Below are 23,425 nucleotides of genomic sequence, written 5' to 3' on the forward strand. Positions count from 1 at the left end.
CCAGGTTGGGACCGTGGACGCCATCTGCAATGCGCGCCCTGGCCCCCAGCCCCTCTAGGACAGCGCCAGGTCTGGCTTCTCTACATACGAATTCGGTCCCCCCGTGCCCTCTGCCTGGAGCTCAGTGGGGCGCTCCCTGGCTCCAAGGCAGGTCACTGCTGGGGTCACCTGCCTGATATCCCCGCTTGCAGCCTTGACCCACCATCCGTCCTCCGGAAAACGATCAGAACAGGCTCCTAAAACCGTAAATCTGCTGACACCATTCTCCCGCGTTAACCCCTTCAGGGGCTCCCCGTGGCCCTCGGGAGAAAGCCCGAACTTCTTGGTCCTCCTTGAGTTGACCAGCCCTTCCCAGCTCTGACTTCTGCTGTCGCTCACCCCGGGTTTGGTTGCATGGGGCGTGTGGGATGCCCATGGCTCCTCTCACCTCCCACCCGTGCACGTGCTGCAGCCTCATGGAAAGTCTGGTTGTCTCACATGGTCTCTGAGGCCTCACCTTCGTCCTTCCAGAAGTTTCCTTGCCTGTTCCCCCTCAAGGATGTGCCCTTCCTGTGAGGTCCCACGGCACCCCGTGCACAGCCTTCCTGAGCCCCCAGCCCAGCAAGGGCTCCTCAAGGAGAAGGACTGTCCTCAGTATCGTCCTGCCTCGTCCTCGTTACTTCCCACCTAGTGCAGTGTGAGGCGCACAGCAAGGCTCAGGGGCAGATCAGCCCTGGGGAGCGGCAGACAAAAATCCAGCAAAGGTGAGGAGTTGCCGACAAGACAGGGTAATGTGGGGGTTTCAACGTGGTCTCACGCCTTTCTAAAGCGGGGACAGGATTGGCCGTGGAGAGCCAGGGTCATGTGTGACCTAGCAGAGCTCCAAGGAGAAAAGGGAAGGCACAGGTGTCTGCTGCTCTCCTGGGTGGTCCCTGACCAGGACCTTCTGTTTCGGGAATTCAGGATGCTGTGGGATGTGGCCGTCAGTCACGGGGGGATGCTGGGCTGCAGGCCTGTGCCTGTGGAAGGTCTGTGGGGAAGAGACGCCGGAGGAGGCCCAGCTGGTCCCACCAGGAGAGCACTCAGCTCTCTGAGTTTGGGGTGAAACATACAGACAAGGAGAGTCCATAAAGGGACCAGTGGCATCCAGGATTCCCAGTGGCTTTGACACCTGGCGGCAGAGGGTGCTTGTGGTCTGGGCCAAAGGGCGTCCAGCCTCATCAGCGGTAGGAGGGCACAGTTCCGGGTTTGCCCTGGTGTTCTGGAAGGACTGGGCTCCCACCTCCTCCTCCACCCTTCTCTGTCCTGCTTGTGTTACTGGGTCTGTAACTTTCTCCTTGGCCAGCGGGCACAAGGTTTAGATTTTGTCCGTGGACAGTGCTGGAGGGACAGTGCAAGGCCACAGGAAAAAGGGAGTTCTCCTCCTGGTGCTGGTGTGCGGCTTCATTATTTTTTTCTTTTAAAAACTGTATATCTTTAGAAGGGGCGTCTGGGTGGCTCACTTGTTAAGCGTCTGTCTTCAGCTCAGGACATGATTCCAGGGTCCTGGAATTGAGCCCCATGTCAGGCTCCCTGCCCAGTGGGAAGCCTGCTTCTCCCTCTCCAACCCCCCTGCTTCTGTTCCCTCTCTTTGTCTCTCTCTGTCAAACAGATTTTTTAAAGTACTTTAAAAAGTTAATTACTTTTAAAAATTGTATATATTTATTAGAGTGAGCACGGGCAGGGGTGTCCCAGTGGTGACCACAGTCTCCAAAAGGACTCCGAAAAACCACCCCCAGTTCTTCATTCCTCCTTCTTAGACTTCTCAGTATGGGGAAAGAGGAGATGTTGGTATTTTAGGAACGCCAGCGCGGTCTACTTATCGTTTCAGATCCAGAGACTAGGAATAACACCAAGGGCCGGAAGTTGAAGTTGGACCTTCCTGGAGACAAAGATGCAGCAAAGGTTGTATCCAAAGGATGCCAGAGACCAATGCATCAAGAGCATGAGTCGGCTGAAACTGGTGACCCTGCGGCCAGGTCACTGAGGCATCGGGTGAGCCCGATCAGAGGATGCAGGGGTGCTCCCCCTGCCCAAGGGAGAGCTAGCAAGGAACCAGATCTCATCCCCAAGAAAGCCATCGCAGGAGGGAGAGGCCGCAGATGTAATGGGAGAGAAAGAACACTTTCTGAAGGAGAAAGATCCCACAGCCGTGAGATCTGGGGCAGGAACTTCCAGCAGAAGTCAGGAGTCACCCAGCACCAGAAAACTGGGAATATGAAGAAAACCTATCAATGTAAGGAATGCGGGGAAACGTTCGAACCTGATCATCCACGAGAGAATTCACACGGGGAAGAAATCTTCCTTGTGTCACAAATGTGGGAAGGACTTAAACCAGAGCTCCAACCTGGCCCGGCACTGGCGGATCCGCAGCGGCAAGAACCCCTACGCGTGTCAGAAGTGCAGCAAGGCCTTCAGCCAGAGCTCGGACCTGGCCATCCGCCATAGAGTGCACACTGGAGAGAACCCGTACGAGTGCCACACGTGTGGCCAGACCTTCAGCCAGAGGTCACACCTGCTCACGCATCAGAAAATCCACACTGGGGAGAAGTCTTATCCATGCAGCAAGTGTGGGAAAGCCTTCTGGCAGCGCTTGGTCCTCGTCCAGCACCACAGAGTCCACACCAGGGGGAAGCCGTACGAGTGCAGGGCCTGCGGGAAGCCCTTCATCTGGCGCACGGCCTTCCTCAAACACCAGAGGCTTCACGTTGCAGAGAAACCCCAGGGATGTGGGAGGACGCTGAGCCAGGACCAGGTGCCTGGGGACAAGCAGGGAACTCGCGGGGAGGTGAGAGCACACTGGCGTGGTCAGCATGCTAGAACCATCCAGGGCAGCTCGGACCTCGTGTGACCTCCGGTGGCTCGCGATGGAGAAAAGCCCCGTGCATGTGCACGTGTGGGAAATCCTTCCAGCAGAGCTCGGACCTCACGAGGCACCATAGCGGCCACACGGGAAGAAGCCTTACCCCTGTGCTAAATGCGGGAAGTCCTTCAGGGGCAGCTCTGACCTCATAAACACCACCGTGTGCACACAGGAGGGAAACCCTATGATTGCCCCCCCGTGTGGGAAGGCCTTCAGTCAGAACTCCCACCTTCTCACTCACCAGAGGATCCACACTGGAGAGAGACCATTTGAATGCAGCGCCTGTGGGAAGGCCTTCAGGGGGGCACATGGCCTTCCTTAAACACCAGAGGCTGCACCCCAGGGAGGAGCTGGGGGCTGGCGAGAGCCTGCAGACAGGACTGACTCAGAGGGGACGGAACCTAAGGGAGGCCATTCCTACTGCCCCGTGGAGCTGGTTATTGTCGGAAAGCGTCTGGAGGCAGGAGGACATCTGAGCGTTGCTGGAAACCCGAGTGTGACCGGGGGGCAGAGCTGGGGCATAAAGTCTGTCTTCTGACTCGGAGGTGACACGCTCTCCACCCAGATCGGAACATGTGTCACGCTCGCTTGAGATCTCTGCTCCAATGTCCTCTCCTCTGAAAAGCCTCCCCTCCCGCTAGGATACCGGGTTATCCCTGCTCACACAAACGTCCACAGCTAGCTGGGTGGCCACAGCGGCTCACACACCTCGGGAGCCTGAGGCGGGAGGACCGCGTGAGCCCAGGTGTCCGGGGTGATCAGGTATCCATCAGCATGGTGGCCTCCCGAGAGCGGGAAGCCAGCAGGCCGCCTACAGAAGGGCAGATCGGCCCAGCTGGGAAACAGGAGGTCACAGCTCTGGGCCGATCGGAAGTGTCTGGAGGTACACAGGTGGTCAACACACAACGGCCTGCAAGCTTGATGCACATGTAGCTTGTGGCCTGTTTTTTGGAGCCCACGAGCTAAGAAAGGGTTTTGCATCGTCTAAGTGCTCCGAAAGGCAGGAAGAGCAGGTGACGGGCATGTATGAGGCCCACGAAGCTAACTACTCACTCTCCAGCCCTTACAGGAGAAGTCTGCCAAGGCCTGGGCCAAGGGGCAGCTCAGTCTCATTCCACCGACACCCCAAGAACCCACATGCTGCATCCCGCCGGCTACACTGTTACTCTGCGTGTTGAAGCTCGACGCCCCCCCTCCCCGGGTCTGCTGCGGCTCATGGAAAGCAGAGCTATAGTCCGAGGGACAGACAGGTTCCTTCTCAGCAAGTGTCAGGGAAGGCGCCCCCCTCCTTCGTGGACAGTTAACTACCTGGCCACGTCTGTCTTCCAGGGAGGCTGCAAACACCTCTCAAGGAGTGGCCACTTGCCCAGTTAGAAGTCTCACTACAGCCCTCCGCCCCCAGGGAGCAGCCCGCACTTCTGCAGCCGGGTGCTGCCACCCGACCGGGGGAGCCCAGGCTCCAGAGCGAGGGTGGAGCGGGAGGGCAGAGGATGTGGGCCAGAGCCCAAGGGGGTGGAGGAGAGCGCTGGGCTCGGTGGCCACTCCAGAAACAGCCACCACTCCGTCTGCGGTGCCTCGTCGTTGGCACTCTGAGAAGAGCCAAAACCAGGGACATCTTTCGTAAGCAAAATATTGACCTGAGAACGTCTCTTTTGACACGTTGGCACAAAAGAACGGAGGCTCTGTGTGCTTCCTTTGATTCTGTTAGAGGAACTGTTCCTTACACTCGAGGGGTCCTGGGGCCGTCCTTGTATGATCGGCATCTGTCCCTGTTTCTGTGTGGACGGGGTCTGTTCCCAGGCAAGGTTTGGCGGGGGGCTGGCTTGGGGCTGAGGGACCCCGTCAGTCCGGGAGTCTTGTTCTCTTCCCCTGGGCACCTGCACGTTAATGAAGCAGTCTTCCACGGTCACTTCTAACCTTAAGAAATAGGCTTTATAGGGGTGCCTGGGTGGTTCGGTCCCCAACTTTTGATTTTGGTCCAGGTCACAATCTCAGGGTCATGGGATCAAGCCCCGTGTTGGGCTCTGTGCCCAGTGGGGAGTCTGCTGGAGGTTCTCTCTCCCCCTCTGCCTCTCCCACCGCATGTACGCTCTAAAATAAATAAATCTTGAAAGAAAAAAAAAAGAATAGGGTTTACACTGGATGAAGAAAAAGACTAAGAGGTTCAGTATTTTGCCCAAGGTCATGGGATGCGTCAGTGGCCAAGCCAAGATCTGAGCCTAAGTATGACATGCAAGCCTGCGCTCACACGGCTCCCGGGCGGCTCAACAGAGCCACGAGGAGGAGGAGGAAGGTGGGTTTTCACATTTCTGACTTGAAGTGTGGGGCGGGGAGACCAGCCTCCTCATTCTGGTTGCAGACAGGTGGGTTCTTGGTCCCAGAGACCCACCTGCCCCTGCCGCCCCAGGGAGCCACATGGAATTATATTCGCTCTGTCCCGACTGCAGAACAGAACATGAGAAGTGATGGCTTTTCTTTCAAACCTGAAAACACTTCTGTCACCCACAAAACCAGCAAAAAGCAGAGTCTTATGGAGCAGACGCACGCATCTCCGTACACAAACAGGATGTCTGCTTCTGGCCGTGAAGGAGTCAAGAGGACTGGATTTACCATCCATGGCCCCCCTTACCCAACTAAGAAGCCAGGCAGGACGATGGACCATAAGGGGTGCTGGACAGGGAGCCGCAAGTGAAGGGGACAGGGGAGGTGAGTCCCAGATCGGCCCAGCTGAAGGCACAGAGCTGAGTCTCAGAGGGGAGAGCCAGCTGCCCCCAGACCTCGCGCACACGTGCTGGAACCATGTCCCCCGCCCTGACCCAGGGACAGAACCTGTGGGAGGCACGGGCGGCATTCCTGGGGCTCACACACATCTGGGAACTGTTGGAGAGGAGAACCCTTGCCGTGGGCACACACCCTGCAGGGCCATGCAGGGGTCTGACTGCAGGCACCGGCATATTAGCCCTGGGCCCCAAGGCTGCTCGGTCCCACCCAGCCAAGCAGGAAGTCGAGCCTCAAGAGAACCAAACTGTTGCCAAGTAACTTACCTGCATCCCAGTCCAAAGCTCAAAAATATGGAAAGAAATTGAGGAAAAGGCGGGGGGGGGGGGGCCTGAATGGCTCAGTGGGTTAAGCATCTGCCTTTGGCTCAGGTCATGATCCTAGAGTCCTGGGATCAAGTCCCGTGTCGGCCTCCTTACTCAGCAAGGAGCCTGCTTCTTCTGCCTCACCCCCGTCCCCCAACACTGTGTGTTCTCTCTCTCACTCTCTCTCAAATAAATAAATAAAATCTAAAGAAAAAAAACACACCACCACCAATATCAAATTTACAATGTCTGGGACACAGTCAAAAACTCAAGGCAGACAAAGAAACGGAAGAAAATATGAACTGTAATGACAGAGAAATTACCAATAGAAACATCCAAAAATGGCACAGATGATAGCTACGAGATGGGACACTACACACAGCTATTATGCTCCATATGCATGCCCCAAAAGGGAAAGGAAACATGAGCACGGAGAGAGAGAGACAGAAAGACATAAACTGGGGTGCCTGGCTGGCTCAGTCGGGAGAGGTTGCGAGTCTTGATCTCAGGGTGATGGGTTCGAGCCCCGTGTTGCGTATAGAGATGACTTAAAAATAAAATGTTTTTAAAAAAATAAAAATAGGGGCACCTGGGTGGCTCAGTCGGTTGAGCGTCTGCCTTCAGCTCGGGTCATGATTCCAGGGTCCTGGGATCCAGCCCCACATGGGCTCCCTGCTCGGCGGGGAGCCTGCGTCTCCCCCTCCCTCTGCCTGCCTCTCTGCCTACCTGTGCTTTCTCTCTATCCATCTGTCAAATAAATAAATAAAATCTTTAAAAAAAATAAAAATAAAAAGCGGTGCCCGGGTGGCTCAGTCGGTTAAGCGGCTCAGGTTATGATCTCGGGGTCCTGGGATCGAGTCCTGACTTGGGCTGGCTCACTGCTGTGCGGGCAGTCTGCTTCTCCCTCTGCCCTCTCCCCACTCACTCTCTCTTGTTTGCTCTCTCTCAAATAAATAAAACCCTTTAAAAAAAAAAAAAGACAAACTGAATTCTAGAATTTAAATTATAATGTTTGAGGGGCACCTGGGTGACTCAGTCTTTAAGCCTCTGCCTTCGGCTCAGGTCACGATCCCGGGGTCCTGGGATCGAGCCCTGCATCGGGCTCCCTGCTCAGCGGAAAGCCTGCTTCTCCCTCTCCCACTCCCCCTGCTGTGTTCCCTCTCTCATTGTGTCTCTATCAAATAAATAAATGAAGTCTTTAAAAATAAATAAATTACGATGTCTGAGGTGAAAAATGGGGACAGAAACTACCAAAATACCTGAAAAAGAAAACAAAAAGGTGAACAGCACACCAGGGAGCTGTGGGACATTGTCAGTCACACGCGGTTAGAGTCCTGGGGGGAGAAGAGGAAAGCAGGAAAGTCCTTGAGGCCATCGGGGGCGACGGCTTCTAAATCCGATGGAAAGAATCAACCCCCGGAGGGAAGGGGCGCGGACGAACACGGGGCGGCGGGCACGGAGACACACACCCCGACGCCCCACCAGGATCAGACTGGCGGAAAGCGCTAGTGAGCGCGCGGGCGGCGGGGCCGGCTGCGGTGCTGAATCGGTGGCAGGGACGAGGATGCCGCCGGTACATAGAAGGGAGCGCAGGCTCTCCAGGAAGCCCGAGGACGGAGCACCTGCACGGCGGGATCCGTGGGGGAAGAACCTTCCCGGACAGACCTCCGAACGCCTCGCCTTCGCGGCCGCCGGGAAGCCCACTGGGGAGACCGGACACACACACAGCGTGGGAAGGGGCATCAGTCCCCACGTCCGCTCCCAGGGGCTGCCAGCAGCTCTAACGCACAGGGCATGAGGTGCCCATAACGATCGGTGCGGAGGCGAAGGTGCCATCGGCACTGTCCTCACGCCCCGGTGCTGGCGAGAAGGCGCCCCGAACGGGGGGTAGTCAGAGGACGAGACGGGGTAAAGGAGAAAAGGACACGCACTCACAGGTGCCCGAGCCAACCTGGCGAGAGCGAGAGGGAAGGGGCAGGGCTGGGGGTCCGTGCCGCACCCAGAGGACAGACACCGTGGGTCTTGCCATCTGTTCTAGTCGAGAACAAGCCGTCTCAGAGCCGTGCTGCGGGCTGTCCTGGGCAGAGGAACGCACGTGAGAGCACAAGCCCGTGACGCGAGGAAGCCACACCCAGGAGGGTAGGAGTCCCCGTGGACACGTCGGGGCCGGCTCGTGTGTGGCAACGGTGTGTCCAAGACGGGAGGAACGTGCAAAACCAGGAAGGAAGGAAGGAGAGTAGCAAAGGCGGTGATGGAAGAGACTCAGCCCGGCACCGTGAGATCTGAGCTGCGCCGGCACCCGGGCCGCTCGTACTTGGGAAAATGGTGTCAGGGACCAGCCCCTGCGGCCCCAGAAAGCCTGCGGTTCGCGCGGGCAACCACCTCCCTATCCCCCCCACCCCACATAACGGGTTGCCAGGTTGCCACGGGCGACATGGTACTCTCACACCAACGCCACCCGCATCTCCTGGGGATAAAGGATCCGCCTGGGAAGAGGAAGGGTGGCCAAGCCATCACGACGCTCCCGTCGGCCCCTGGCAGTGGACGCATCCAGTTCGCCCCTGTGGCCTCTAGTTCGTGGGAGCCACTCGTGTCTTCACGTCGGCCTGGCCACCCTGGGCGGACGCGGCACATTCCCCTCTCCAGCCCATCCGCGAGGAACAAGACCCAGCAGCCGCCACAGGGGTGTGTGCCGTCTACTGACCCCGGGGAGGAGGAGGGAGAACGGGCTTTGGCTCGGAGCGCGTGCAGCCTGCCAGCCGTCCAGCCGCAGATGGCTGCGCACGGTGCCCGTTCTGTGATGCTGAAGGAGCCCAGACCAGAAGGTTCTCTTCATTGGTATTCAAGGGGCCTCCCGGCGTGACCGTCTCCCATGCGCCGCATCTCCAGGCTCCACTCAAGACTCCAAGGTCTTCCTCACACGTACTGCAGCCCAGGGGCTCCCCGACGTGGGGACTGGACTGGAACGTGGTCATGGGCCTCCCCGCTGTGCCCCCTGCAGTCCAGTTTAAAGAGTGCCCCACAAAACCAGCAGACCAAGGGTGTAGACACACCCTGCTCCCTTCCCGGTGATCACCGGGGTCACCGGCCCAGGAGCCAGCCCAGACCGGACCCGTCTGATGCACAACCAACCTTCTGCGCAAAAGGCCTCCAACAGTCAGTCCCTCACACGTCCACACCGGCCTTCCCGCCCCGCAGCCTAGGACGACAGCGCCTTCTTCCTAAAGCAGCCCTACCATCCCCACCTGTCTAGCCGCTCCCACCGCAACCGAGACGAAATCTAACGGCTGTTAAATGTAACTATCTGAAGGGGCCTGGACAGCAGTGGGAGCACCGGAGAACCCGCCGAAGGACACCCACCCCGGGATGCAGACAACGGACACCTGAGCCTCCGGACGTGAGTCAGCTGAGTGCCTGGTACCCTGACCCCACTGCTCCCCAGGGACATGGCGCCCCCGGGGGTCTAGGAGCCCCTCGGGCCAGGGCCTCACTCAGTGGGGATCCTACCTCGTGGTCCCAGAGGCAAGGTGGCAGCGGGTGCAGAAGGTGGCTTTTTGGAGATGGGGCGGGTGCCGGGGCGAGTCTGGTCCACACTGCCTGCAAAGCGTGTTACAAACAAGGACAAGTGAGCGTTCTGTCTGCGCGCCCACGGGGAGGCGGGACACGAGGACGCAGGAGGGGCCCAGGCTTCATGGAGGGGCTTCACCTGCCCGCCGGCGGCCCCCAGCCCTCCTCCCCTCTCGGAGCTCCAGGCACGCCACTGGACTGTTCCAGACCCCACCAGTCTCCTAGTGCTCAGACCTCCAGTCCCCGCCCGTCTCCCAGGGCTCAGACCGGCCCCATCTGTCCCCGGTGGGTGGCGGGGGGGGGGGGGGAGGGTGGGTGGGGAGGGTCAGCACACAGGTGCTAACGCATTCCCGGCGCTAGCAAGTGCTGGGGGACTGTGCACCCCCCCACCCCCGCTCTCCTGGGGCTCCTCCCTGGGGTCAGCTCCAGACGCTCTGGCTCCCTCCATCTCAGGGGCGCCCCGAGGCAGGTTGCACAGAGTTTCATCCCCAAAGCTGAGACCCACGGTGAGGGAGCGGCGACTGAAGCTTTCTGGGTTAACGTTTTTCGAAAGTCAAAGTTGGCTTTCAGGAGCGAGGTAAAGGACTACAGGCAGGGGCCAAGAATGGGTTTCAGGTGGCCCATGAGTCCCTGAGGTCCTGTGCACATTTCTCTAGGCAGAGCCTTCCGGAGTCTCAAAGACCCCTGACCTCGCAAGCTTAGGGACCCGCCTCAGGCCGGCAGCCACCTCGGAGGACGCGCCGTGAACCTTAGTGGTAACAGCTGTGGACACCAGCCACGAAATCTCAGCGGGAAGGTAATCTTCAAAAAAAGCTGGACCGTCCACATGATCCAGAACATTACCTCGTTAGCCAGGAAAAACATGCATTGCACATACAGATCACTTATGATCGATGAACGAAATCGGTAACACGGCCCCGCTGTGAACGATAAAGACCTCACGAAGCCAAGCAGAGGGCAGAGGACAGGGTCAAGTTTCTGCAGGAGGAGGGGCACAGAGCAGGTGGCTGTGGCCCGAGGGAGAGAGCGCCCCGCACGGGACGGGGATGACACTGGCCTAGGACGTCACACGAGGACAGCAGAACGACGTACTCTGGGATAATAAACATCAGGAAGGCGTCAAGTGAGTGAACCTGTAAGGACACACTTTATTTACCACCAGGGAAACGGGAAGGGTGAGAATGTACAGCGGCTGGGCTGTAAGAACCCTCAAGGGTTATTTCTGGGCGTTTAGGGAGGTCTCTGAGATTACGAGGCCCGGCGTTCACAGCTCTAAAACTAAGAAAACTCGTGTTTCTCTTCCTCGACGGACTCCTACTTGCATGAGCGTATGACTATCGCCCATCACAACAGGCAGATTTTGACTCCCAAGTCCACAGAGAGGAGGGGAGGCCGACAGAAGGGGAAGGTCCGAGGCTCCCTGAGATGATGGCGGCGAGGCGGATACGGACAGGGAGCGAGAGTACCTGCTGCGCACACAGTGTGTGGTCCAGGTGGAGAGACTCATTCACCAGAATTCCTCCTGGGAAACACGGACTCTCCTTGGGACGGGGGAGACCTCCCCCACTTTACCCGCATGCTCGAGAGTCACAAGAAAGAGGGAGACTGCTGCCTTCTCGCGCTCCAGGAAGCGGACTGCTGATGGAGGGCTTTTTCCTTTTCTGAGCTGGGGCCACAGCTGGGGCGGGGCCGCGGGGAGGAACTGGGTGTTGAGAGGTGCTAAGCCCGGGGGTGGGGGGTGTGGGGAGAGAGAGAAAAACCAGCGGTGGTTTGGCCAGCAAGGGACATTTGAGGATGTACAATGTGAGTGCCCTTCTCCACCTGCCCATGGACGCGTCTGTGGGAGTGGACTCTCGGGGGTGAGCTTAAATAGGGCCCAAGGTCTCAGCCAAGGCTGACCAGTGGTGAGGGTGGACATCAAACACGCATACACAGGGGGTGCCTGGGTGGCTCAGGGGGTTAAAGCCTCTGCCTTCGGCTCAGGTCATGATCTGAGGGTCCTGGGATCGAGCCCCGCATCAGGCTCTCTGCTCAGCAGGGAGCCTGCTTCACCACCCACCCCCGCACCTGCCTCTCTGCCTACTTGTGATCTCTCTGTCAAATAAATAAATAAAATCTTTAGGGGGAAAAAAAACCCACAAACACAGGACCAGGAGTTGGAGGAACGGGAACCTCCAGGTTTCACGTGACAGAGACACAGTCTGGTAGCATTTTTCGGCTCGAACTTGAGCAGCAAGTAAGAGAGCACACTGCGCTTGTCATCCCCGTAGGGACGAGGAAATTCAGAGAATCCCTCCCACTTGGGCCCGACCGCCAGACAAGAGGTGGGACAGAAGATGGGGGCCGTGCATCCTGCTTTCCCTCAGGTGGCCCTTTTCTCAAGGGAAGGGTCTGAACCTGGGGGAGCACAATGGGGCTCAGAGTAAACCCACTATATGGGTTTTGGCTGTGAGCAGTTACGTTTCCAAAAATGTTGACTTAAATCTACGATATTCAAACCACGTAGTACAAACATCGACGAGCACAGCCTGCACACACACGGCAGCCGAGTCCGCCTGTCCGCGGCACAGCCCGGGGCTCGGGAGCACGGACGAGTCACCTGACATCCCTCCCGCCCGCCTGATCTTCGACATCCGGCAGGAGCACCCCCAGCCACCCCGTCAGCCGATGGCTGCACGACTCTGTGAATTAAAAATCCTTCGACAAACACAGAAACCAGGTGGATTTTATGGTCCGAACATGGTACCCACTCAGCCGCTTACAGGGGACTCACATCAGAGATGCCGTGAAAGGAAGAACGGAAGGCGTCTGGCACTGGGCCTGGCACAGCAAACACTCGGGAAACACTAGGGATTAGTAACGCGTCACAAAGAGATTAAACAGCACTGAGGACGTGTCTCGTTAGATATAAGAAGTCCAGAACCCCCGGGCCAGCTGGACCCTGGAGTTCGCAGAGTTCGTGTCCCCTCGTCTCAAGGTCAGAGCTGTCTCTACCTGCTGGAGTCCGGCTGTGCACGGCCTGCTGCCTCCTGGTGCCTCTGACGCTCGGACCTGCACACACACCGAGGAGGACACAGGACACACTCGCGTGGAAGGAACAAAGGGGCTGCACACAGTGGACGGCTCCAGGGTGAGGCCCAGGTCAGGCAGGAGAACTGGCCCAGCGTGGGGGCAGGTGCCTGGTGACAGCAAGGCTGTGTAGTCCCTGTGTGACGTCCTGGCACGGGACACAGCAGGCCTGCTGGCCGGCCGGCCATCCATCCGCGTAGCCTCCACGTCGGGCACAGCTGCCCGCGGGCTGCTCCTGCCCTGCTGGACGGCCCAGGCTCGCTGCCCTCCCCCCGCCCCCGGCGTCACCCACCAGACCCTCAGGATGGTCAGGGCCTCGCTCGCCATCCTGGAGGTGGCCGTCGCTGCCTCCGTCCTGCACACTCTGCAGAGGAACAAGGAGGCCCTGCGGGTGGGGAGTCCCCAAGCTTCCCGCCTCCGCGATCATCTAAGCCTCCTCGGGAGCACGTCTGCAAGATGTCAAAGCTGCGAGAAGCCCCGTCAAGGGTCCCAGGGCTCCATGGAGGGCGGGAGCACGGGGAGTGTGTCCTCCGCTCGACTGTCTAACACCGCAGAGGAAAATCATCCACGAGTCAGCACTGCCTCGTTTGGGAGGTGGCGGGACCATGGGCCCCCACAGTTCCCGATTAGTAATAATCCAGGCTATGTGGCCTGTATAGACCCAGAAGGCAATGGCATCCCCTTGGGGGTGCAGGGAGGGGGTGTCAAGGCAGACAGAGGAAACACTGAGGCCTGAAACAGCGTTTATGGGGGAACTCGGGATCCTGAAACCTCTCCGGGAACAGCTCCTAAAAGCCTCTCCTTTCCAACTACTGCGTGGGCCGGCGGGCGGCAGGGCTGTCCTCCCGCGGAGCGCGCAGGCCGGGTGCGGCCGGGGCCCCGGTGCGGGGCGCTCAGTCGGCGCCGTGCACGCTCTGGTGCCGGAGCAGGTGGGAGCTCCTGCCGAAGGTCCTGTGGCACTCGCCGCACGCGTACGGCTTCTCGCCGGTGTGGACCCGCTGGTGCAGGACGAGCTGCGAGTGCTGGCCGAAGGTCCTGTGGCACTCGCCGCACGCGTACGGCTTCCCGCCGCCGTGGGTCTTCCGGTGCAGGAGCAGCTCCGCGCTGTCCCAGAAGGTCCTCGCGCACTCGCCGCACTGGTGGGGCTTGTCCCCGGCGTGGACCCGCTGGTGCGCCGCGAGGTGCGAGGTCCGCCGGAAGGCCTTCCCGCACTCGAAGCACTCGTAGGGCTTCTCGCCCGTGTGGATCCTCTCGTGCCGCAGCAGCTCCGAGTTGCCCCGGAAGGCCTTTCCGCACTGCGCGCACACGTACGGCTTCTCGCCCGTGTGGATGCGGATGTGCCGGACGATCTCCGAGTTCTGGCCGAAGGTCTTGCCGCACTCGCGGCACTCGTACGGCTTGTCCCCCGTGTGGATCCTCTGGTGGCGGATGAGCTCCGAGCTCTGGCCGAAGCCCTTGCCGCACTGGCCGCACAGGTAGGGCTTCTCGCCGGTGTGGATCTTCTGGTGGCGGACGAGGCCCGAGCTGTGCTTGAAGGCCTTGCCGCACTCGCCGCACTCGTGGTAGCGCTCGTCCGTGTGGATGCGCTGGTGCTGGATGAGCTGCGAGCTGACGCGGAAGGTCTTGCCGCACTCGCCGCACGCATACGGCTTCTCGCCCGTGTGGATGCGCTGGTGCAGGGCGAGCGCCGAGTTCTGGCTGAAGGCCTTGCCGCACTCGCCGCACTTGTAGGGCCGCTCGCCGGTGTGGACGCGGTGGTGGTGCACGAGGTGCGAGCTCTGGATGAAGGCCTTGCCGCACTCGCCGCAGGCGAACGGCTTCTCGCCCGCGTGGATGCGCAGGTGCCGCCGCAGGCTCGAGTTGGTCCCGAACGCCTTCCCGCACTCCTCGCAGCCGAACGGCTTCTCCCCGCTGTGCACGCGCAGGTGCTGCAGGAGGTGCGAGTTCTGGTTGAAGGCCTTCCCGCACTCTTTGCACGCGTGAGGCTTTCCTCCCACCGGGCTTCTCCGCGCCCCGGGCGCCGCGGCCCTCTCCGCGGGGCTGGTGCGGGGCGCGGGCCGGGGCGCCAGTGGGTGCGGGCCGGGACCCCGGACGCGCTCGCTCTCGTCGCCGTCCCCAGACTCCTCGCGCAACGGGGACCTCTTACAGACGGCCGGCCCCGACGCGAGGCCTTTCCCGCGAGGGGACGCCCGCTGCGCGCTCCCGTCCGCGGACGCTCCCGAACGCCTCGCCACCGCGTCCTCCGCCCGGGCGGCTCCCAATTCCCGGCCCCGGCAAACCACCTGGGGAAGTTTCTCCGTCGTGGCCGCGCGTGGCTCGGGGTCTTCAGAAGCCTCCTCCTTGGGGGTTACCTCCGCGTGCTCAGTCCCCATCTCACAATCTGAAATGACAGAGGGCAGGCGCGTGAAGTGGCTGCAGCGCACGGGACCCCCCGCGAGAGCTGGCGCGGTCAGGCCATACGCCACGGCGGCCTGGGGGTCGGGGGACGGGAGGGGACGGGGGCGATGGCGGGCACGCCAAACGGAGGCCGGGCCCTGCCTCGGAAGCGCGACACGGATGGTCAGAGGGAGAGACTAAGGAGAGGGGCGCTCCCCAAAGCTGGCCGGGGACCTGGGCTTGGCAAGGAGAGTGGGAACCGAGGGTCCACCGCGGCAAGGCTGGGCGAAGCGGCAGAGACGACACACTTCTCACCAGAGACAGGGCCCCTCCCTGGCGCTGACCCGTGCACTCGTCAGGACACGGGTCTGCCGCCAGACTGGCAGGGCTGACTGTCTGTCCAGAGGGTCCCAGGGCTGGACCAGGGCCAGAACCACAACAGAAGTCAGTCCTCTTGGCTCCCTTCCATTTGGGTGAGGTTGCCCTGTCTTCCTCTTCTCCAGGTGGCTGCCGTATGGACACCTGCTCTCCCCGCACACACACCCCCCCCCATGGAAACGCAGCCCACACCGCAGTCTGGCGCTGAGTCGGGCTCCGGCTCTGGGCTCCGGCTCTGGGCTCCCTTCAGTTCGCAGACCCGTCCCTGCCTGGGACCAAAGCTCCGGCTCAGGGCAGCTTCCCGAGGTCTTCACTATGTGAGCGAGCTTCGTGCTCCGTCTTTTCCAAAGGCTTCCTGCCGACGCTCACCTTTCTCCAAATAAGTTTATCGTTTTGTGAAATGTCCAAACGTATCCTGATGTTTTTATATCCGACACGTCTCTGTCTTTCCTTTTGGTGAGTTTTCTTCTATTTTTCAAATGAGTTCATTCTTTTTATACATAGCTATGCTAACTTCTACAGACTGTTTATAAAACAGCCTCTTCAGAGAGTTGTTTTAACCCTATTTTAGATCTAAACCTACACTTTTTTAAACTTCTAAAAGGCTGCCGCAAAAGGTTTAGTTGTCACCCAATATGCCTTCTTCCACAACTCATCACCGACAGAATAACGAACGTATCTACTGCAGCACGGAACCCGGCTGAGACGGACATCCTTCAGCCTTCTCTGCGGCCGGGTTTGGCCACACGACCGCACTCTGGTCAGTGAGACAGGAAAAAGCAGACGAAAATGCGTGGGATGTCTGGGAAGTCTCCTGAGGGGATTTTCTTCACTCTTCTCCACACTGTGCCTGGGGAGACAGGTCGCAGGCGGGTGCCATCTGGGGCCGTGAGCACTGCAGCGTCCCCCCCATACCCTAGGAAGGGGCAGAGCTGGAAGGAACCGGGTCCCTGGAGGCTGCACGGAGCTGCTATCCCAGCCCTGGAATGCCTGCCTCTGAACTTTGTGGTTTTTTTAGATTTTATTTATTTATTTGAGAGAGAGACATGAGCAGGGCAGAGAGCAAGGAGCCCCATGTGGGACTCAATCCCAGGACCCCAGGACCTGAGCCAAAGACCGAGCCATCCAGGCAGCCCCAGAAGTTTTCCATCTGAGAAAGAAATACGCCTTTGCCTTGCTTAAGCCGTTGTGGTTTTTTGTTTTGTTTTTAGGAAGCCAGACCTTCTCCTAACTGGCACCATGGCCCTGGGGGTTTAGCTATCCTGGACACAGAAGCGGAGTCAATGCCAGAAAGGGCCTGGCCTCTGTCCAGGGAGAAAGCAGCCTGGGGCAGGCACACGGGCACTGTGGCCAATCAGAGGAATAGGATTCTCTGCCCGTAAAGTTGTGGCAGCTGAATCTCAAGGGGGAACGGGCAGCCACAGGCCCTCACCCTACACCGCAGAGTCGCGGAATGGTTTCTAAGCCAGAGAGTGACACAGACCATGGCCAGATGAGCATTTCAGGCCAAGGCACACTAACGACCACGTCGTAGCCAGAAAGCAGCAGGCCAGGACGTAGGGCCTGTGAGAAGGCGAAGGCACGCACCAGAGCGGGGGGCGTGAGCTGACCAGGGCAACAGCAGCGGAGGGAACGAAGAGGAGACAGCTGCCGAAGGAGCTCAGGGTCAAACTCCGTAAGACTCGGCTGGGAGCTGACGGGGCTGGACACAGGATAAGGAGGGGAGCGCAGTCACGGACGATGCCCAGACCTCCCTGCCCGTCATCAGATGACCAGCGGTGCCAATGGCCGGGGGTCCGGCAGCAGCAGCTCATTCGGGCGGCAAGAGGACCCATCAACGCTGTTTTGCACAAGACACGTTTCAAGGCATCCATACAGAGTACCAAGGAGTCAGCTAAAATGTCCCGGTCTGAAGCTACCCTGGCCAAGACCAGAGACGTGGCCCGGACCGGACTGAGCATCACTGGTAGCAGCACCGTGTGATGGGCACTGGAGACGGGGCACAGACACCCAGAAGCCAAAGCTATCGTGCAGGCTCTGCCGTCACCCGCCATCCTTCCCTCCAGGGCTTCCCGCCTTTCTCCGCCCCAGGAGGCTACACTCGGCACAGACATTCACAGCCCCCCTGGCGTCCAGCTGTGGCCGTGGGGAGCCCCCACGGAGACCAGAAGGAGGGAAGACTCAGATCGGGGCATTTGTTCCCTTGGTTCCCTCCTGTGAGGCCGCCTTGGGCTGGCGGTGTCCCCCCCACTCACCAAAGGCCGTTCTTCCTCTTGGGGAGTCTGTCCGACCCAATCATCGCCTCCCCAGCCTCTGGTACCCCCAGGCCCGGCTCCCGGATCCACACCTGGATCATTTGTAACTAACCTCTTTGCAAGGAAACCTCCCTCAATGACCCTAATTTGAATGAGCAGCTTCCCGTCTGGACCCTCATGGCAGAGAGTGGGAGGACGAAGGGAAGCCTGCCAACAAGAGAAGGGATGGTGAGTGACCGAGTCACCAGGCCAGGGTGGACAGAATGACACAGGGCCGCCTGGAAAGTGCCTATGGGGACAGGCCGGCAGTCAGAGGGGCCTGTGGGAGCAGACTCGCTGGAGAAGTCGAGCCCAGTGGCGGCAGACGGATGGACCGGTCTGCTGCTTCTTCCAAGAGTCTGGATGAAAGGACCAAGGACCTCCCGATGGAAGCGCCCCACACGCACCCCGCACGCGCCCCACACGCGCCCCGCACACATCCCGCACATGTTTGTACAGAAGACTTGGCGCCGCCGCAGGAGACGGGCTTGGAGGGAAGGACAGACAGGATTAGTGAGGACACGAGGACGCTCGCGGGCAGGAGAGGCTGAGAGCGGTGATGGGGTGACCTTCACAAGTCACCAGCGCCACCCAGCCCGGGACACCCGGAAGGAGCCTGAACTCCTCGTGGGGTCCCCGAGTCCTGGAATCTCTGGGCTCCCCCCAGAGGACCCACAATGTTCAGCTCTGCCCGCAGCACGGGCTCTGCCCTTCCCACTCAACTGAGCCCGCATTCGTGGCGCGCGTGGGCTGGGAAGCACAGCCTTAGAGAGACGTCTGACACGCAGCCGCGGTCCAGTCCCGCAAGCTGCTACTTTTTGGTCCCCGTCGACGCCCCACCCCTCTCCCGTCCCCTTCTCACCCGTGTCTCTCCTACAGTCCACCGTCCGGCGCCTCGCAAGGTCAGAATTCTCAGAACCGCACGGAAAAGCACTTGTCCACGGTACAACAGGACAAGCGTTCTATCTGCCCCAACTTCAAGATCTGGTTCAAAAGTCAAATCCAGAACGTCTCCCCCAACGGAATGTGACCCTCTGACCTTTCCTCCCCTCTGCCTTCTGTCGGCGACACGGTACTCGAGTCACTGGAGGGTCGCACTGCTGTATGCCTTTCTGGCAGCTGCTCACGTGTGCGTCAGAGCCAAGGGCACGCGTCAGGCCTCACGCTCCCGCGGAAACACTCCCCTCCTCACAGCCTGGATTCAAACTTCCAGCCGGAATTTCCTACCTTTGTCTCTCACGTCCTCACTCTCCTAACCCTGAAACTGGCTGTTTCTGGAGAGAGAGAGAGGATGGCGGTGTCACCTGAGCAGGAGGGGGACGGCTCCTGGTCCTCGGTCTGGGGTGACACGCAGGCCTCTCCTAGCTCACCACGGTTCAGAACAGGGTCTACAGCTCTGCAAACCCAGATTTGTTGTTTTTCACTGCACCCCAGAAGAGCACCCGCAGAAAGCCTCACCCAGAGTCCCGATGCACCAGCTACCCACGTAGCCGCTAACAAGACCTTCGACTCTGAAAGGACCACGCTGCCACCGAAACCCTGAGAACCGCGTCACAGCTTGCAATTAGAGCGGGAAGACTGTTTGTTTGATTCTTAAACAACAATCCTCAGCCTGGAACGAGGCAGGATGTGCGATAATCCACTGGGAAATATGCAGAAACTAGGAAATGCGAAATGACGAATTCCAGGTCCCACCTCAGGCCTCGGAGAATGCCCGGGGCTGGGCCCAGGGAGCTGGGGGTCTAACAAGTGCCCTGGGGGATCCTGATGCCCCAGCAGGGTTGGGAGCTGTCCCGAACTCAGTCCGAGACGCTCAGCTCTACCCAAGGCCTGGCCCACCGTGCCCGCCACATGCATGAAGCAGCAGGACCGCTCGGACGCGACTAATACTCCAACTTCTCCTTTCTGACCCTCCCGCTGGGCTGCCCCCCCACCCCCACTTCGCAGAGCAGACAGGGCAGATCCGGTACCACACGCTGGAGGCTCTTCGTGGAGGGAAACCCACACTGTGGACCCACCGGACCTTAGCTGCTGGGACAGGAGCAGAGTTTGCCCCTGGCTGCCTAAATCCGAGTTCACACCAATCTCCAGGGACAGCAACATCACTCAATCCTTTGAACTCATCTGCCCAAAATCATGATGTGATTTGTCATAAACACTGATTAATCTGGCCGCTGACAGTCTGATTAGATCTTTTTAAAATGTCTGTTGAAAGCAGAGATTTCTGAAAGAGCTACAAAAGGCCCAAGAATCACTCCCGTCCCCAACAGACTCCGCGGGGCTGCACGCAGAGGCCGTTCCAGCCCAGAGGGACACACGGCAGGAACTGTAGGGAGGGCATGGTGGGAGACGGGTCTCCCTTTGGTACAGAGCACGAGAGCAAGCTGAAGGAGCAGGAAGGGAAAGCTGCGGGCCAGGGGTCCACGGGGTCTGCTGCCGGGCAGACGCAGACGGGGCAGGGCAGGGGTGCAAACGGGCTTCCAGACAGCGGTCCCCGTGCTCACAGAGGTCACAGATGGTGTCTGCACATCCCACCCCATCCCCGACAGAACTACACCACAGCACCCAGGCAGAGCTCGAGGCGAGCACCAGAGTAAAGAGAAAAGGAACAGAGGGAGCATTGTGGCCTCGGCGTAGCATGTGGACTGACACGGAGGCCGAGGGTCAGTGAGAGCGCTGGCATTCCGATGCGGAGAGGGACCGGGAGCGCTTACTATGTGCTGGGCGCAAAGTGACGCACGGACGTTACCCCGGGAAACCCTCACAGCCTCCCCAGGAGACAAGCATGCCCGTGTGAGGAGGAGGAGCCGATCAACAACATTTCCCCACCCTCTCCAGCCCCAAGGCAGCTGGGAATCTGGGGACAGGGCAGTGGAAGAATGAGGGACTTGAGGATGTCAGCCAGGACACAGTGGAGATGGGAGAGCAGGACAGGGAGGCGAATGGAGTGGGGGAAGGGAGGGAGGCGTGGCGTGCGTGCCCAGATGGAGGTTTCAGAGAGGCGGGGAATGTGATAAGCACACTGCACACGGAATCACAGGGCAAGGATCCTGGCACGTGGCCCAAGGTTTAATTCTGAAATGCCAAAATTCATGACACACTCAAAATATCCTTTGCAACTCTTCAAATTTAGGATGAAACGTTTTAGAAGTTGACTTCTGCGTAGGTATGGGGACGCAACGCTTCTCCAGTCCTTTTATGGAGCATTTGAGCAAAGAAGTGGGCAGTGGGCTTGCAGGCTCTGCAGATCTGAGCTCTGGGAGAGAGCCCCCGCCGAGCTAACCCAGACAGCAAGACCACCACCCTTGCAAGGGACTGTTCGGAACAGCAGGGACGGACCTGGGGACAGACATATGCCTTCGTCTGAGTCAATGATGTTCTGAGCAGGCTCGCTGGGAGTCTCCGGGAATAGTTCCTACCACCCTGCCCAGCTTGTGGATGACGTCAGGGAGAGCTCATAAAAATCGAGGGACCGAGGAGCCACGAGGCTCAGTCCGTCCGGGAAGCACTTTGCTGCCTGGCTCCAACCGTCCAACCTGCGAGCTTACACACCCGCACAGTCCGAAGCCAGTGTGAGTGGCATTATGTTACTTACAGACCAAAAAAAAGCATCTTAAGGGATATCCTTTCCCCTAACTTCTGAAACGCCCGATCCTACCAAGTGTCCAGCATCCCGTACAAGGATCTCCTCCTCCCCGGGGTGTTCGCTCAGGCGCAGGACCGGCAAGCTGCAGGGAGGGTCCTGCGGGCCGAACACCGGCTGCTCTTTCCAGCGTCGTGGCCTCTGGGAACCGGTGTTCCAACTTCCCGGAATACCACCGCCCACTGTGCGCTTCACCAACATGCACGGGCCTGGGCTCGGCCACACGCAGTCCCCCTCTTTCCTCCCTGACCCCGAGGCCCTCCGCTGCTGGCAGTCACGCCGCTGTAGCGTCTGTCTACGCGCACCCGCGACCCGGCGCGTCCCGGGCAGCGGACGGAGCCGGCTCAGGAGCATCTAAGCGAAGCGCGCTGTCTACACGGCGGGACTGCGGCGCCCTCGAGGGCTAAGCGGGTATTTCATTCCCTTTCGGACCCCGGGGGCCCAGACCGGTGCCCGGCAGGCCGCGGAGGCGCGTCGCTCCGGGGCGCGGCGGACCGGTCTGTGGAGCGCCGTCTCCCGGCTCTCCCGGGTCCCCCCGCGGCCCCCCCGCCAGGACGGCTCCCGGACCCCCGCGCTCAGGACCCCCGCGCTCAGAGCCGCTCCCGTCCGGCCCCCGCCCCGCCCCGCCCCGGCAGCCAGTGTCCGGCGGGGTGACCGCTCGGGGCCGCGGGGTCGGGAGGCCGGGGGCACGGCGCGCGCGGGGACGGCCCTCGCGGAGCAGGTGGGGAAATGAAGGCGCGTGGAGGGGGGCGCGCGGCCGGCCCAAGGTCACAGGCCGGCTCGGCGCGTCCGCCCGGCCCGCGGGCCGCACCAGCCTCGGGGCCCGGCCCCCGCCCCGCCGCGCCGCGCCGCGCCGGGGGGAGGTCTCACCGCGGCCGCTCGCTCCGCGCTCGCCCCGCGCCGCGCTCCCAGCCGCCGAGCTCTCCGCGTCCCGGGCGGCGGCGGCCGGAGCTTCCACTTCCGGCGCGCTCGGCCAATCAGCGCGCGCCGCGGGCGGCGGAGGAGCAGGTGGGCGGCCCGGCCCGCCCCCGCCCCGGCCGACCCGCCCCCCGCGCCCTCCCCGGGGCCCCCCCCGGCCCTCCCCGGGCCCCCCCCGCGCCGCCTCACCGCCCCCCGCGGGGTCGGCTCCCGGGAGAGGCCCCCCGGCGCCCGCGCCCCCGCACCCCGCGGGACCGCCGACGAGCGGGGTCCTCCGGCCGGCCTAGAACGGCCCCGGGGACGCACTTCCGCCGCGGGGCCGGCCGCTCTGCGCGCCCCTGTCGCTGCCCCGCCGCTGCCCCCGCGTCCGCCTGCGCCCGAGCGGGCGGCGGTCGCTGCGCTCCGGGCTCCCCGTCCCCGCGGCCCTCAGCCCGTCAGCCCTTCCCGGAGCGCCGAGGGCCTGGCGGGCGCGGACCCCTGCACCCCGGAGCGCGGCGAGCGAGGAGCCCGCTCGGAGGTCGGAGGGGCCTGCGCGGGGGAGCGCCCGGGGGCAGCGTGCGGGGCCCCGCGGCCGCGCTGATCCGCCGCCGGCACCGTGCGCTCCGCATCTTCCGCCGGCCCGGCTCGCCCCAGCCGCGGCGGCTCCCGCGCTGGCCTCAACGCCGTCCTGCGGGGTCGGAGGAGCGGCTGCCCTCGGGGGAGGCCGCGGTGTTTGCAGCCGGTGCGCCGCGCGGCAGCCCGGAGCTTTCCCTTGAGCCGCTCGTTGGAATCCGGCCCGAGACCCCGGGGTCCGCGCTCCTGCCCCCACCCCGGCACCCTCGGCCCCTCCGCCCTCCCACCGGCGGCGGCCGAGAAGCGTGGACCGCGGGCCGGCCGAGATGCCCGTCTTCCTCGCCCAGGCTGCGCACAGCCCGTGGGAAAGACATTTCCAGAAGAGCCCCAAGACCCTGTGTCGTTTCTCCCTCCCGCAGGCCTTTCCCTGCTGCCCAGAAGCCGCGGGCGACTCGCCCGCCATGTCGCACGACCCCCGCTGCAACCTGCGGGCTGCCCAGGCCTGCACCCAGCCCATGGGCCCCGGCGGGAGCCGCTGGGGGCAACAGGCATCCCGAGGAAGGATGCCCGGCCACACAGGTACCCTGCCCCAGCACCAAAGGCTGGGGGACGTTTGGCCCGCTGGCTGACATTATCCAGGTCACCTGCATTATCCAGCATCTGC

General features: G+C 61.2%; 1 protein-coding gene across 1 annotated transcript; it reads right to left on the reverse strand.

The window, feature by feature from the left end:
- Positions 1-10,661: 10,661 nt before the first annotated feature.
- ZFP3 (ZFP3 zinc finger protein) lies at positions 10,662-22,250 on the reverse strand. Its single transcript, XM_080826742.1, has 2 exons — positions 22,162-22,250; positions 10,662-14,980 (listed from the first exon to the last, which is right to left on the reverse strand). Exon 2 carries the CDS (start codon positions 14,970-14,972, stop codon positions 13,494-13,496), a length of 1,479 nt encoding a protein of 492 aa, XP_080682868.1. The 5' UTR covers positions 14,973-14,980; positions 22,162-22,250; the 3' UTR covers positions 10,662-13,493.
- Between the last annotated feature and the right edge of the window lie 1,175 nt (positions 22,251-23,425).

This window comes from Martes martes, assembly GCF_963455335.1.
Source record: "Martes martes genome assembly, chromosome: 16".
Taxonomy (NCBI): domain Eukaryota; kingdom Metazoa; phylum Chordata; class Mammalia; order Carnivora; family Mustelidae; genus Martes; species Martes martes.